Below are 15020 nucleotides of genomic sequence, written 5' to 3'. Positions count from 1 at the left end.
TCTAGATGAAAGTTCAATGTCACACACTATAGATGTGTAGACCCTGGTACATTCAGGCCTCTGCTCTTTCACTAAAGCTGACTTCTGCTTTTTATTCTAACAAATGAGCCATTGCTAAATCGCTGTCCTCACTTTCTTTAGGATGGCTCCTGAAGTAGCTGCAGTGGAGAAGAACGGGGGCTACAACCAGCTGTGTGACGTCTGGGCTGTTGGCATCACAGCCATAGAGTTGGCTGAGCTCCAGCCTCCGATGTTTGACTTGCATCCAATGAGGTATGTTTTACTTCCTCTCCATAAATGATCAGTTAGAGCTCCCTTACATAATATATTAATACATTTTCCTCCTTGGCGTCATTAAATCCTCGTTCCTTTATCTGCTGCAGGGCCTTGTTTTTGATGTCGAAGAGTAGCTTCCAGCCTCCGAAGCTAAAAGATAAGAGCAAATGGTGAGTGTTCCAAAGTAATCACAATGCTATTGTTGGATTGCGATATAATTTATACCTTTATACCTTGCTCTTAGATAATATGAATAATCGTTGTTTTAAACAAACTTATCTTATCCAACAGGTCTCCTGCCTTCCATAACTTTGTGAAAGTGTGTTTAACAAAGAACCCAAAGAAGCGGCCCACTGCAGAAAAAATTCTAGGGGTAATAAATATTACTCTGGTTTTCCATGTGTGGTTGAAATGTTCAAAATAAAAAAATATAGTGCAGTATGATGTTTAAAAAAATGTGAATGTTTTTGGAGAGTCTGTTGTTTTTTGCAGTTTCTTCTTCGTCTTCTTTTTTTCTTTTGCTTGTTGGCCTATGTTCCTTTACAAATCTAAAACACCTGACAAACAAGTAGAAGTTGTCATTCTGTCCAAATTCAGCAGAGCCTTATGAACCCCAGCTGGCCTCCTCAGCTTCTGTGTGGTTTGGCTGATTTTCTCAGTGTTTGGCTTGCCGTCAGACTCTGGCCTTGAACTGTTTTCAGTGTTTCGTATTTATTAAAGCTTATCTTAGTTTGAGCTCTTTAGGATGGGAGCCAGAGTTCAGTTAGCACCTGTTTCTAATTTGTAGGTATACAAGCACAGTGTATTCTCGTCTCATTAGTACAGTGTGTATCTCTGAGGATAGTTGCATCCCAGAAGTCCTGGAATGTGATGATTTATCCTTATAGCTAGGAGTTAGTGATCTGTAACAAGCTTTTGGGGTAGAACACTACCTACAATCTGCAATCTGAAAAGAAAGTACACCCTCTTTAAATACAAAGTTTTATGCATCAGGACATAATAAAAGTAATGGGGTTCTTTGCATGTCTTAAAATTAGGTAAATACAACCTCAGATGATGTCATTATTTAACAACTCGGGTAGTATTTACCTAAATTTAAGACCTGATAAGGTCATGATTTGTAAAAAATCTTTGAACTGACAGAGAGTGTGCTTTCCTTTTCATCCACCCCCACATGAATCTAAATTCTTTGCTTCTATACCTTTATGACTCTTATGTGTCAAATTAGTGTCAGGTGTCTAACACAAACAGCTGTTTTCCTGTTATGATCCTGGTAAAGATCTCTAACTCTTTAGTGTTTCTCCCAGCATGTGTTTATGGCTCAGACGGGTTTGACGAGGAGACTTGCCATGGAGCTTATTGATAAGATGAACAACCCGGACAACCACCAGAATTTTGGAGAAATGGATGAGGATGACCTTGAGGTAATAACTGACTCCAAATCATATATAGAAATCTGTGTTGTTAGGAGATTGTCTAAGAAAATCAAAGCCAACCCAGTCAACAAGCTTTTAATCAGAAATATAAACACACTCAACTTTTATTTATACCCTGAAAATATTAAACCTGTAATGCAGTTCTTAGTACATGTTTGTTTAAACATGTTTGAACTTGTTGCAAATAACTGATTTAAAGAAGTACGTTAAACTATCACTTGCTGTTTGAGCTACACGACAGATTCTTATCAGTGAATGTAAATATTAGAATGTGTGACATTTTCAGCAGTGAACTATAACCAGCGAGCTTCTTTCAGGTCTTTCATGTTCCCCTAAAACTTCCCTTCCCCCTGTTCCTGATTCTCTCCAATGACATTATTATTCTGACTGGATTCAACATCACATCTATGTGGCAGCCAAAGAGGTGGTACCAGCGCTTTTTAAAGGACCATTGTGCTTTTCTCCCACTGACAGCAGTAGCACTGTCTTGGCCACGATGAGTGAAAAAACTCTAAAGGCTATTGACTGCAAGCAATAGAGCTTGTTGCAAACAAACAGCCACTGGGATGCATAATAATGTGACCGTGCTCCAGAAAAGCTGGTCTCAGCTCAGCTTTAGCTAACCTTAACTCAAATTTTACAGATAATCTAAAAAGACTAAACTAATAATTACACACTGAATATTATATAAGCTCCTAACATTTTACTGTCTTCTGAAGTGCTGCTCCCTTAATAAAAATTCTGTCTTTCACCATCAGTTTCAGGGAAACAGCGAAGTCAGACACACCATCCGCTCCACCAATAAGCACGCCAGAGCTGAGAGGACGCGCTCAGAGATCGACTGTAAGTGAACATCAAAGCTAAATGGATCACCAAGGCCAGCCCCTCTCCGCAATCGCTCGCTGTGCTTTTGTCCTGTCGTTGGTTTGCGTGTTAGCTGTTGTGAGTGGTTAGGTCGATCTAGGTCTGGTGGCATCACCAAGGGTCATTCCTTTAATCCTGCAGCAGAGGCTGGCACCTTTCCAGGCCACAGCATGTTTTGGCGTGTCTAAAAAAAAAAAAGTCTGTGGATTCATGGAAGAGAAAGTAAAGTCGCTTGTGCTATTTTTACATGTTAAGTGTTGTCTCATCTGTTGCTCAAGGAATCCTGCAAAATAGCTTGTCTGAAGGGTCTCTGAGTTTTCCTAAAAATCTCAAGTTTTTAGCCAGAAATTGTTTTCAAGAATTTGGCGATGGGTCCAGTTGTTACAGTTCTACATCTTGCCCCCTGCCCCTTCAGGGAAGCTGTGTTTTTTTTGTGTCGCCGTTAGTTGTGATAGATAAAGCCGAATGCAGTGTTGTGCCTGTTGTGTCAGTAGTTTGTGGCCATTTCTTCATTTCACCATTTTAGAATGACCTAACAGCTGCCTGGCGTTGAGATAGGTGTGGTATTTATACCATGCTGCATTGTGTTTTGTGCTCGTCTGTGCTGTGATCGCTTGTATCAGATGTACTTCTTGTCTGGTTTCTTTTATCTAAATTTCTCACTGTTATATGACCTTCCCTCCACCATGAAGCAAACAATGGAACAGACCAAAGAGAGCCACCCTCAAGTCCTAGCTTCACTGAGGGACACAGGGTGGATGCAGGTCAGTGTGAGAGTAGTGAGACAGTGTGTGTTTGTCTAATTCCAACCCTCACCCCTAAGATTTCATTAGAAATATGATAATGTTGTAGAAATGGAACACTCGGTTTGACATTTAAATGGTACTAATAAGGCGATTTTGTCTGCATGGAGTTGCTACCTAATGTAACTTCAGCTTTTTTGTAAGGCTGAATAATTTGGATATTGTGACATCTTGGTTCCTGTTAGGCCGACTGACTTGAAATTGCATTTAAATGACTAATCTTACCCTGACAAGAAAGCAAAGCTTGCCTCGTAAGACTCACCTGATCACTCGGCTTCAATTCTTTAAACTTTTTCATTGTTTTTCTTACCTCCCAACCTCCACACTATCTGCATATGTTGAGAAGAAAAACATGGGAAAGGGGAGGTGGGGAGGGATCTGTGGTCTGAATTCTTTAATACAACGCGTCTTTGTTAATGCGAAGGTGATTATGTGGGCTGATTTCTTTCACCTTCATAATTACAGCCGAATCATGTTGTATTTATACTGGACAGCAAACCAGACAACCTTATTGGATCAACTGTTTGACAGAACGCAACCTGAAGTCTAAACAGCTGAAGAATCTGTCCCGTGATGTATCTGTAATTCATGTTCCCTCTCACTAATATTTCCCCAAAGGGAACAGGTCTGGTTAGCGTCAAGTTTAACTGTCTTTAGTGAGCAACTCGTCTCGAAGCTACAGACCAAACATTCAAGTCGTAACATCGTAAATCAGTGAGGGATCTCTGTAATATTTTGGCAGGTTCACTGTTGTGGAAGCAGATGATCTGCTTTGGGTTTGTTCTTACACCTGTTTTTAGGTTAGGAAGGAATTTTTCCCCAGGTTTTCTGGTACTAATGCCCAATGTTGATAACTCCAGTGCTTTGTGTGTGTTGAAGTGTTGGATGCTGATGCCCTCTAGTGTCAAAGATGTGTGCAAAGAAAGGGAGAAAAGAAAAGAAACACCATCTCTGTTTTTTACAGTTGACAAGCTCCAGTTTAAAGCACCAGTACAGAAGGAAACTGCGGCTCATTATGAAACGGTGATTATCATGTTCTGTTTAAATCATTTTCTGTTTAACACTAATTTTAGTTTCAGTTTGTAGTGTGTGTGTGCGTGTGTGTGTGTGTGTGTGTGTGTGTGAGGAGTAAAAAGATATCAGGTGATTAACAAAACTGCAGCTATGTAAATATCTATTTCTGTGAATGTATGCTTTTCCACAGGATGTCAAAGATAATGACTTCTCCCCCTGGAGTCCTTTTGCAGATGGAGGAATAACAACCAGGTGATCCATGGAAACTGTTGTCATGGGAACTGCTCCCATTTACCCCCAGTTGTTCTCGTTCAGTCTCTACCTGGTTTGTCTTAGATAAATGCGCCTCATGAGGCTTAACCAGACAAAGGAATTTAAGGCAAATTAAAGATTTGTTGTTGTTTGGATTTCACATCGTCTGAGTTTGTTTTGTTTTTACTTTGAGACAGTCAAAGCATGTTAGTCCTAAAGAAACTACTCATTCTTGATTCTCTGTGTATATAGATTTTCTTCACTGTGTCTCATATTAACATGCTTGCTCACTGGACCTAACCTATGCCTGTACATGAGCTCACTCCCCTTGCCCCCCTTTTGCACTTTGAAATGTCACTTTGGTCTTTAAGCTCCCTCTCACATGTCCATGTGCTTTGACTGTTTGTTTGTTTTTTGGGGTTTTTTTCCTCCTTCTCCTTCTCTCTGTCCTCTTTTTGGCTGTCGGTGTCGCTCTCGTCTTGTCGAAGGAGCCTTCTCAAAAGCGTTGAGGATGAATTGTTCCAACGGTAACACTAACACTGCATGTGCTGTAATAAGCTACGCCATCCAATCCACTCCCTCCTTGCTGCGCCACAACCATTTTTTCAGCGTGGTCCGCCCCCCTCCCTTTCTGCCTCCTCTTCATTCACCATGTGTGGTGTGACGATTACTGTAGATTTAAGCTGTTTGTACTGCTGTGATGTGAAGAGAAAAAGTGCTGAAGTGTCAGCCTAACCATTTTTGGCTCAACTGCATTGAAGCTGTTTTGAAACCTACTTTTAACTGGTAGTTTATAATAGTGGTCATAGTCATAATAATAGCATTGTCCCCAGTAGGTTTAGGTCACCTCAAATGTGATCTAAAGTCTGTAGTAACACAGAATCTTCCCCTCATTGTTCTTATTCAAAGATAGGACTTCATATAAACATTTGCATTCCTCCTAAACCCAAATGAGTCTTACGTTCCACGTTACTCATTACTGTGTGTGTCCTATAGGGGACACGTCGCCCATCTTGAAGATGCCTTTGATGATACGGAGCGGTGAGTTATGCCATCAGATTTAAATTTTATCATGAATGCATGACCTTTTGTTCTGCTGGTTTACACCTTACTGCTAAAAATGGTTCAATTTCAGATCAACCATCAAGCCAGGCGTTCCTCCTCCTCTGCCTCCAAAGGTAACACCTAAATTTAAAGATGTCTACTTTTGTTGTAGTTTTTTTTAGGTTTAAGTAAAGATTAAATGTGTTGTAGTGTTATGTTTCTTCTCAGCCAACTTCAAGCGCCTCATCAGAGGAAATGGGCCTTAACGATGAGAGGTCTGTGACAGTAAAGAGGTTCCCTAACTCGGAGAATGGACCGAGCCAAGTGGCTCGCAGACAGAGCACGCCTGAGCAGGGCAACAAGGTGGAGAACTCATCTCCAGACCTCCTGTCAGCCAGCGTCAGTAGCCCCGGCCTTTTGTCGCACTCATCGGATCCTGGTGAGTCTCAGCATATCTGTGTCTATTTCTAAATCCAGATTTATTCACAGTATGAGTCTGCATACCTTGTCCTCTTCATTTTTCTTCATAAGCGCTGAAATGTTTTATTTTTTTTGCAAGCTCCAAGTAAATCTGAACTTAAAGGTAAGGGAGCCTGATGTAAACATGGTTGATCTTTGGATTCACACCCTCCTTGTTTGACAGCGTGAACTGATATTAATACTGTGTAAGTGTAATTTTACCTGCCTGGTTTTTCATTACAGATAATGATTCAGATGGCAGTGTGAATGGAGGGAGTCCCAAGCCACCATCCAGTGAGCAAAATCGGAAGGAGAAAAAGGAATTCCCTGTGAGTTTATAATTTCTGATTGTAACACATAATAGCTATATTTCGTCTCATTGGATTAAGGATAAAATGTCATGTGATACTACAACATACAGCATACATTTGATACGTGCAGTGCCTCCAGCTAGCTGACTGAACTCAAACGAAACCTCAAATATGATGTTTTTCCTTTGTTATATCCAAATGTGGCTGGTTAATGGGGGAAACGTGGCATCCATTCATGTTTCATATTTAATTGACTTTGACAGGACACTCACACAAGCATTTTGTTCTTTTGCTTATTGTTCAGGCTGGTTTTAAAATTATGGAGCTAAATTTAGGATAATTGTTCTGTCTTTTGCATCTATAATATCTTATGGTTTTCATATCCTCCCCTCCTCCTTAGAAACCAGCTATCAACGGCCTGCCACCCACTCCTAAAGTACTGGTGAGTGAATCATTTGTATTGTCCTTCACGGTTCCTGCCGACCCTCTTTCACTGAGACTGTTATTAAACTCTCGTCTGAGCTTCTACTGTACATTCTGTAGATATTTGGGGTCCACAGAGCTTTCTGCTTTGTGGTTCAGCTCAGCTCATTAAACTCTGGCTGACATTTAAGAGGCTGCCTTCTTTGAGCTGTGCTGCTTTTCATTGCAGATGGGAGCCTGCTTCTCTAAAGTGTTTGATGGCTGTCCATTGAAGATCAACTGTGCCACGTCATGGATTCATCCAGACACCAAAGGTACAGAAAGAGCAGTGAGCATACCACACACAGAGGGTTTCGGATATTTTACAAACACAATGTTTTTTTTTATCCCTCTTCTAGATCAGTACCTAATCTTTGGGACAGAAGATGGGATTTATACTCTGAATCTTAATGAGTTGCATGAAGCTACAATGGAGCAGGTAACAGCAGCTGAAACTTGCTTGAAAATGAAATTGTAATTTTTTGTGAAGCTCCACCCTGATTCTATTGCTTGGAAGTCTTTATGGGGCACACACAAATAAAACTGTTTTATTGATTTCAGGCAGGAGTACACAAAAGCTGCTTTATATTATATTTATCGTGGGTGTTCTACTGCAGCATAACTAAGGGATAATTCAGGATCCACCCATAGCTGAAAGCGTTATCAAAAATTAAAGTTTTCAATCTAATCTCGATAGTCTCCTGAATCCAAACTGGTTCCACAGGAGAGAGGCTCTGAAACCATTCTACTTTTAGAAATTCTAGGAAACACAAGGAAGCCTGCAGTCTGTGAGCAAAGTGCTCTGTTGAGATAATATGATAGTATGAGGTCTTCGAGTTACAATGGGGCCAGATTACTTCAAGACTTTATATGTGAGGAAAAAGATTTTCAATCCAACAGGGCGCTAAAGACGAGAAGCTAATATATATTTTTATAGTCCCTTTTGGTACTCTTGTTGCAGCATTTTAGATTAACTAGGGTCTTTTTATGGAACTGTAAAAGCAACCTGATCAGCCTAGAAGCAATGAATGCATGAATTAGTCCTATATAGTTGTTTAATGTGCACATTGAAGGATATATCATGGTCGAAAATCACTGAATTCAGATCAAACCTCACTTTCATTTGAATTCAGAATTTGGAAGATGGATAGTAGCTCATCCAAGCCTTTATATGCCTGTAGTTTAACTAATTAATTTTAATCTGACTTCATAGCTGAATATATAAAACACAGACGCACAGAGAGGAGTCTACTATCAGAGGCCATGAGATCATTTGTAACCTTTGCTAGTGCGTTTAGTGGAGTGCACTCTGATGTACTCTGCATTCTGGCTGAAACTCTTCAAATAAACCATTCCTCTGCAAATGATCAGTTAATTGTTTGACAAATACTACTAAGAGTTTTAGAAATAAGAAGTTTGGAGATTGGTTTATAATAGACCCCCAGTTTAAGTAAAGGCTTTTTAAGTTGTGGTTTAACTACAGCTACCTACAAAGCCTGTGGTACATATTTTGTTAGAGATAAATTGATCATAGTTGAAAATTAAAATAAATTTTGACACAATCATGGCAGAGAGGAAGAAACGAGCTTTCAACATCTCAGTCAGTTTGGGCTTTGTGCAAAGAACACCAGCTATTACACAATTCTAATAAGCAATGTGAGTTGATCTTAGTTGTTTAAATAATCAGAAGTGTGTACATGCATTGTGGTGTTTTTTATTTTATTTTCTTTAAGAATGTTTGACCTTTAAAGTTTTCATTTCTCTTTTTACTTCAGTGTCAAGTTGAGACATAATGAGCTGTTGTACTGAAACCCTGTGTATACAGAAAGCAGTCAGACATCTGCTAAAGAGTCAGACTGATAAACAGAACCGATCTCGTCACTTTTCATCTTTAATCATAATCCTAAAGTTGGTGGAGCAAAACAACCGAAACACGATAAAGAGTTTGGTACATCATAATGAATTATTTGTCTTTTGAGGTGTGGAGAAAACTTGCTGAGCTCTGATTGGACAGCTTGACTGTTGACTCTGTTCTTTTACAAGCCAATGTTCAGTTATTGAATTATTGTGTTTGAATCTCTGTTTAGCTCTTCCCAAGGAAATGCACGTGGCTCTACGTTATCAACAACAACCTGATGTCTTTATCAGGTAGGTGATGGATTTATAACAACCTCCTGCTTTAACAGCCACTGTCATAACCTGCTGCTTCTTTGTCCTGTGTTATCTGGCTGCCCCCCTGAGGCAACACATCCGCTATATCTGTGCCCAAAAATAACTGTGTACTTTGTTTAGCCCCAGAAAGCCTCTCTAATAGCTTTATACTTGTAGCAGTGACCCAAGAGGGGCACATCTGGCTTTACGGCCTGTCCCTTTACTGAAGAAACGCAGTTATATTGCTCTTTGTAAGTGTAGCCAAGGGTAGTGTCTTCCATATAGAAATCAGATGTGCTAGCTATCATTTGAAACCAAACTGTCTTCAATTGGATGTCCCAACGACTTCTCCTTTTCTCATCTTAAGAGTTGAAGATGGGATTATAAAGCGTCAGGTCTGCTTTCGGTTTTACCTTCAGCAGTTTGCACCTCGGTTTACTTAACCTCTGTTCTCTTCTCCTCTTCCCTTGGACACTGTCCACCCTCCTCTCCCCTGGCTTGATTTGATATTCTATTAACTGGCTTCATCAGAAGGTAATCATGGCTCACATCATCATCATCATCACACTTCTGTTTTTACCCCTGTCCACATCTAACCTTTCTACATGTGAAAGCTGCTTCAGGAGATCCAAGATTGTCAAAAATATTTAGAAATTATTGCCCGTAATGAAACTGATGATGGGATACGCTGTGTCCCACGCTGTGCAGGTAAAACCTTCCAGCTGTACTCCCACAATCTCATCGGGCTGTTCGAGCAGATGAAGAAGCCTGGCCTGGCCGCTCAGTTCCAGACTCATCGCTTCCCTTTGCCCAAGTAAGCTCGAAAGGCCTGGTTTGGTATCTGAAACTCATAAATAAGATTATCTAACCGCATTTTCAGCAGGCGCCTGACACACTGTGATAAGATCACACCACTGGTTTTCTCATTTAAAGTGTTGCTGCTACGCCCATGCTGTGCAGTCTTTTTGTTGTTCTTTTACCTTTGTGACAAACTGCTGCAGCGGTACAGAGAAAAAGGGAACCACAGGCCAACTTCCCTGATTCTAGACGTCATCAGCTCTTTTAAGACTGTGGTCACGACAACTTGACTCTTTCTCTCCTCAGGAGATTTGCCTTGACAACTAAGATCCCTGACACAAAGGGCTGTCACAAGTGCTGTATTGGTGAGTGGCTTTTCCCCTTTAAACCCTGCATATTAAACCGTGTCTGTATAAAAGTTGCATCATGGCCTCCTTTTTTTGCCAAAACATTTTAGTTTTGTATGCTCTTCTGACTTTTTGTTCTGATCCACAGTGAGAAACCCGTATACTGGCCACAAGTACCTGTGTGGAGCGCTTCAGTCTGGGATTGTCCTTTTGCAGTGGTATGAGCCCATGCAGAGATTTATGCTCATCAAGGTCAGTTGGTTATTTTTCTCGCAGCAGAAACATGAACATCTCTAATTAAGCCTCTGCTTTTCCAGTAAGGTTGTGCTTCATAACTTGCATGCATGTAGTTTGATTTTATTCCTTTGCTCCACAGCTCATTGTGAAAGTGTCTCCATAAGCATAATTATATAAAACTGATGCTCTTGTACTTTAAACAGCGGAACACCGGTGATCATAGATAACATGTTGCTTCTCTCTTCCTGGCGCAGCACTTTGACTTCCCTCTTCCCAGCCCGCTAAAGGTGTTTGAGATGCTGGTGGTTCCAGAGCAGGAGTATCCTCTGGTGTGTGTTGCCATCAGCCAGGCCACAGAGCCGAGTCAGGTGGTCTGCTTTGAGACTATCAACCTCAACTCCTGCTCATCGTGGTTCACAGAGATTGGACCAGGTAAGTCTAACCTGTGTCTTGTTTTAACAATTGTGGAAGAATTCAAGATGCTTGGATAAAAAAATTGAAGAAAAACAAAAGTGTGTGTAGCATTAGTGAACAATGGCATATCCAGTAGTGTTGCAAAATAAACTAAGTAATAGAAGAAAGAGTTGGAGAGCAGGACGGTTACTGAGCACTTTTCTCCCCACAGGTAATCAGCAGGTGGATGCAATCCATGTCACCCAGCTGGAGAGAGACACAGTGTTGGTGTGTTTGGACCGTAAGTGTCTGTACACTGTACACAAACTGTATCAACCAGCATTACTACTAGTAGCGGCATCCCTGCAGCACTTTTTCAAATTCGTGATCTGATTTCATCCAGATTGGCCCACTCGCTGAGGAGAATACACATATATACATACAGCACAACAATAATTATATTTCTCTCCCCAGAAAATGTGAAGATCGTTAATCTCCTGGGCAGACTGAAATCCAACAAGAAGCTGGCTTCTGAGCTCAGCTTTGACTTCTGCATCGAAGCTGTTGGTGAGATTTCTGAAAGGCATCAGTGTTTAAAAGAAGTTTTGGTTCTGGAAAATGTTTCTTGTTAGTAAAAGATTAAATTTCTTAATTTTAAAGGAAGTGTCTTATAAACTCCAGTGCGAAACAGATTTATAATAATTTTTTTGGACATTTTTATTGGACAGGGACAGTAGAGCACAGACAGGAAACCATTAATGACACACAGGAAATGGTCCAGGGCAGAGTCAAAGCCATGACCCCACTCGGCACTTGGGTCACCCAACCAACCGAGTGAGCTGTAAAGCAGCGCCCCAGTTATAAGCTCAGACTGAAGTTGTAAAAAGGGCTGTGTAAATGTATTTCTCCTAATCAAGCTGAAAGGCTTGATTAATCTTGGGTAATGTTTGACCTGTTTGTGCACTAACACACAGTTTCCTCTGTATTGTAACAGTGTGCCTTCAGGACAGCGTTCTGGCCTTTTGGAAACATGGCATGCAAGGAAAGAGCTTCAAGTCCAATGAGGTAAAATATAGTCATTTTAATCACCCTGGGGAGAAAAATAAAACCTGCTCTTTTTTCTTTTTCTTTTTTTTTTCTTGTGCTCTTAACAAGAACCGTGATATTTAAAATTTCACGATCATTTTCATGGTTCCTCAATAGGTGCCAGAGTGGAAACTGTGAATGCAGTATGTGTTAACATCCTTGACACAGGCTTGTGTGCTGTACACATGAACAAACACCTCTCTCTCCTGTCAACAAAGACCCGTAGTGTCTGTTTATGTGTGTGGCTACAAGCTGTAGGTGATCCCAGGAGATTAGCCCTCAGGTGGAGCAGACAGCCTGTCTTTGTGTTAGAGCGAGGCAATGAATTTGTCCACCTTTCCACGGAGGGATTCCAAGCTAACCTGATCATGAGATGCGCTCAGCGGTACAATAAAAGTTCAAGAGATCGCAGAGAGGTGAAGCATTCTGCTTAAATGAAAATTGATATGGCCTTAGGGCTGCCCTTTTGAAAGCTGGCTGTGTGAGACATGGTCCAGCAGCACTCGAATGAAACAGAAGGTCTGTGCCCTGAGTCCGTGCCCGGCCCAGCTTGACAGATCGACCATAGCAAGGATTTTTGAAATGTCAGCAGTCATGCAAAATTCATGCTCAATCATAAGCGAAACCCGTCACACAACAGGGAGAAGCTGCTAAATAATTCAGCCTTTGTCTTGTTATGATTCCTGTGAAAAGCGAAGGCATTCAGAGGGTGGGGCGCGTCTGGTGATCCGTGCTTGCCTCGGTGGGTGCATCTGTGAACACCCGAGACCTTGTTCTCGTTTAGACTTAAACAGATCAGATCTCTCCCAGGGCCAAGGTCTTACACCTAGCAGGTGTCACCCACTCACTGTCTCACATCTGTCAACAAGTTTTCATGACATGCCAGCATATGAGTGTTTTGAAGGGGCCCCTGTCCTTTACCCTGCGTGGTGTCAGGCTACATATCGTGAGTAGAGGTAACAGTAAGCTCCAGGCTCATAGGTGCACAGCAGAGATGGCACTGAGGGCTTGTTAAAAACATTAGATAGTCTGTTATAAAAGTCTGTGAATTCAAAATTTAAACACAGGAGATGGACTAATTTGGGAATTCTGCAGATCTTTTAATTGATGATAGTGAAATGAGAGAGGTGTGATGTAACACCACAGAGCCTTTCGTGTATGTCCCCATGCAGTTTAAGAAGCTTTATACTTTGTTATTCTTGCGTTACAGTGTACCTTCACTGCCAGCAGTACTTCTGTATACAGCCAGTTGTCACATGAAAGTGTGTGTGTGTTCTTTCTTTTGAAGGTGACCCAGGAGATTTCTGATCCAAGCAGAGTCTTCCGCCTCCTTGGATCTGACAGGTTGGTACAGATCCTAACACTTCAGATATGTCATCAGTAGAGGAAGTACAGCCACAGCCTACATTCCCTCCTCTTTTAAGCATCTCTGTTCTGTTCTGTTCATCCCATAATTCCCATGAAACCTGTCCCGCTAGTTTATGACCATTATCCCTCAGGTGTGTTTTTCCATTACCTGGGAACCACCAAACAACCTTTTCACCCATAACGTTTTGAGCAAACAATTCTCATCTGTCACTGCACTCAGACATTTACTTTCAAGTGTGTTACTTTGGTTGTCCCTCATCAAATCGTCTTATTGATTTACTTTTAGGTAACACTGTAGTAAATTACGATTGCGCTCTCTGTGGTGACTGCTCTCAGCTGCAGATGAAGCAGGATGTGATTTTTAGACTCAGTCAAACAGAGCATGCTCAAACTGGAGGACGATCTCCCAGCAGCACCTCTCGTTCAGCGGTGACTCCTGATGGAGCCGCCCCGCCTTGTGGCACCAGAGCGAGGCCACTCTCTGCTGCCCAGCCCGCCATGTTTTATTCACCGCCGCCTGGGCACTGCCAGCCTGGTTTGAGTGTCTCTCCGCGCCTCTGTAATTTCATCTGATGGAACGGACAGTATAGACTACAGCTTCTCCGCTCAGCTGTCACCGCCACAAGGCCGATGGCATCTGAAGATGCACCCACTGCCGTCCTGATCTGGCCGTCATCTGACTGTTGATTACTTAACATGCACGACTCTGCACACTGAAACCACGAACATTATGCAGCACGTCGCTAATGTCAGTTTCAGTGCAGTTCAGCCTTTTTTCTTTTCTTTTTTTTTTTATCAGACTGTCAATAATCTGATCAAAGCTGTGGGTGAACGAAGTCGACCAGCTGCCTTCTCATTGTTTCTCTGCATTTTTCAAACTGATCTTTGAAGTGTTACACACATAAAATATGTATAATTTTCATCACTAAAAACATCAATTTTACCCATTTTTATCAATTAAAAAAACAAAACAGTAACATAAGATTAATGCTTCAGTGGGGAATCTACGTCTAGCTACACTATAACCCTTCTGAAATCTTACGGCATAATCTCATGTCCATTTTCAGGTCAATGTAATTGTGATTTGCCTGATCAGCACAATCAATTCCTCCTGTGCTGCTTCGCCACAGTTTTTGATTTATTAGTGACAGAATAATGGTCACTCCCTTAATATGAGAAATAATAATCACAGCATTAAAGTAAGGACTCACAAATGTCAGCAAATTCCTGAAACGACATCAGGAAGTCAAGGAATGTAGAACTTCAGGAACAAACATGAATATGAAAAAGTCGCTGCATTTTATTTCTATCATGACTGACACCACATATAAAACACCAGGACACAACCACGTGGTAATTAACACGTAATGCATTAGCATAAATGCTAGCAACGTCAACCACTTATGTAGGTTACGTTGTAGGCTTTATATAGATTCCCAACAAATGTAAATCAGGGCTTTAGACCTTTTTTTTTTTATCAGATTATGTGTGGGGAAAACAACGAGTGATAAGAAGAATCTTCCAGGATTTTAGATGATGAGGGAATGAGGGTTTAGTTGAAACACCTGGATCATGTTGCAGGGTTTTTGGAAAAGTGACTACTGGGAAGACACGTTGTTGTCAGAGCTGTGTAGACGAGAGGAAGTGATCGAAGTGGAAAATCAAGAGAGCAGCAGGGATTTCCAGTAAAAGCAAAGCGAGTGGGGAAAAATGGCTTCC

General features: G+C 41.2%; 1 protein-coding gene across 9 annotated transcripts in view; it reads left to right on the top strand.

Moving 5' to 3' along the window:
* Positions 1 to 15020, top strand: part of map4k5 (mitogen-activated protein kinase kinase kinase kinase 5) — a 28995-nt gene that overhangs the window by 12868 nt on the left and 1107 nt on the right. The window contains exons 10-35 of one of the 9 annotated variants that reach the window (XM_087833201.1): positions 142 to 273; positions 384 to 446; positions 568 to 649; positions 1584 to 1700; positions 2471 to 2555; positions 3269 to 3340; positions 4344 to 4402; positions 4584 to 4645; positions 5134 to 5172; positions 5642 to 5686; positions 5781 to 5823; positions 5918 to 6128; positions 6249 to 6272; positions 6392 to 6477; positions 6860 to 6901; positions 7112 to 7196; positions 7281 to 7360; positions 9009 to 9069; positions 9781 to 9886; positions 10177 to 10235; positions 10366 to 10469; positions 10709 to 10886; positions 11080 to 11148; positions 11322 to 11414; positions 11842 to 11912; positions 13222 to 13277. In XM_087833201.1, the coding sequence (XP_087689327.1) occupies positions 142 to 273; positions 384 to 446; positions 568 to 649; positions 1584 to 1700; positions 2471 to 2555; positions 3269 to 3340; positions 4344 to 4402; positions 4584 to 4645; positions 5134 to 5172; positions 5642 to 5686; positions 5781 to 5823; positions 5918 to 6128; positions 6249 to 6272; positions 6392 to 6477; positions 6860 to 6901; positions 7112 to 7196; positions 7281 to 7360; positions 9009 to 9069; positions 9781 to 9886; positions 10177 to 10235; positions 10366 to 10469; positions 10709 to 10886; positions 11080 to 11148; positions 11322 to 11414; positions 11842 to 11912; positions 13222 to 13277 (2124 nt within the window). Of the gene's footprint in view, positions 1 to 141; positions 274 to 383; positions 447 to 567; positions 650 to 1583; positions 1701 to 2470; positions 2556 to 3268; positions 3341 to 4343; positions 4403 to 4583; positions 4646 to 5133; positions 5173 to 5641; positions 5687 to 5780; positions 5824 to 5899; positions 6129 to 6248; positions 6273 to 6391; positions 6478 to 6859; positions 6902 to 7111; positions 7197 to 7280; positions 7361 to 9008; positions 9070 to 9780; positions 9887 to 10176; positions 10236 to 10365; positions 10470 to 10708; positions 10887 to 11079; positions 11149 to 11321; positions 11415 to 11841; positions 11913 to 13221; positions 13278 to 15020 lie in introns of all 9 variants that reach the window. The other 8 variants (XM_087833200.1, XM_087833206.1, XM_087833205.1 and 5 more) reach the window with 8 other exon arrangements.

Source organism: Neolamprologus brichardi, chromosome 19 (assembly GCF_056152115.1).
Source record: "Neolamprologus brichardi isolate AB-2024 chromosome 19, ASM5615211v1, whole genome shotgun sequence".
In the NCBI taxonomy this organism is placed as follows: domain Eukaryota; kingdom Metazoa; phylum Chordata; class Actinopteri; order Cichliformes; family Cichlidae; genus Neolamprologus; species Neolamprologus brichardi.
The sequence above is the reverse complement of the archived record's forward strand: the minus strand, read 5'-3'. Positions and strand labels throughout refer to the sequence as shown.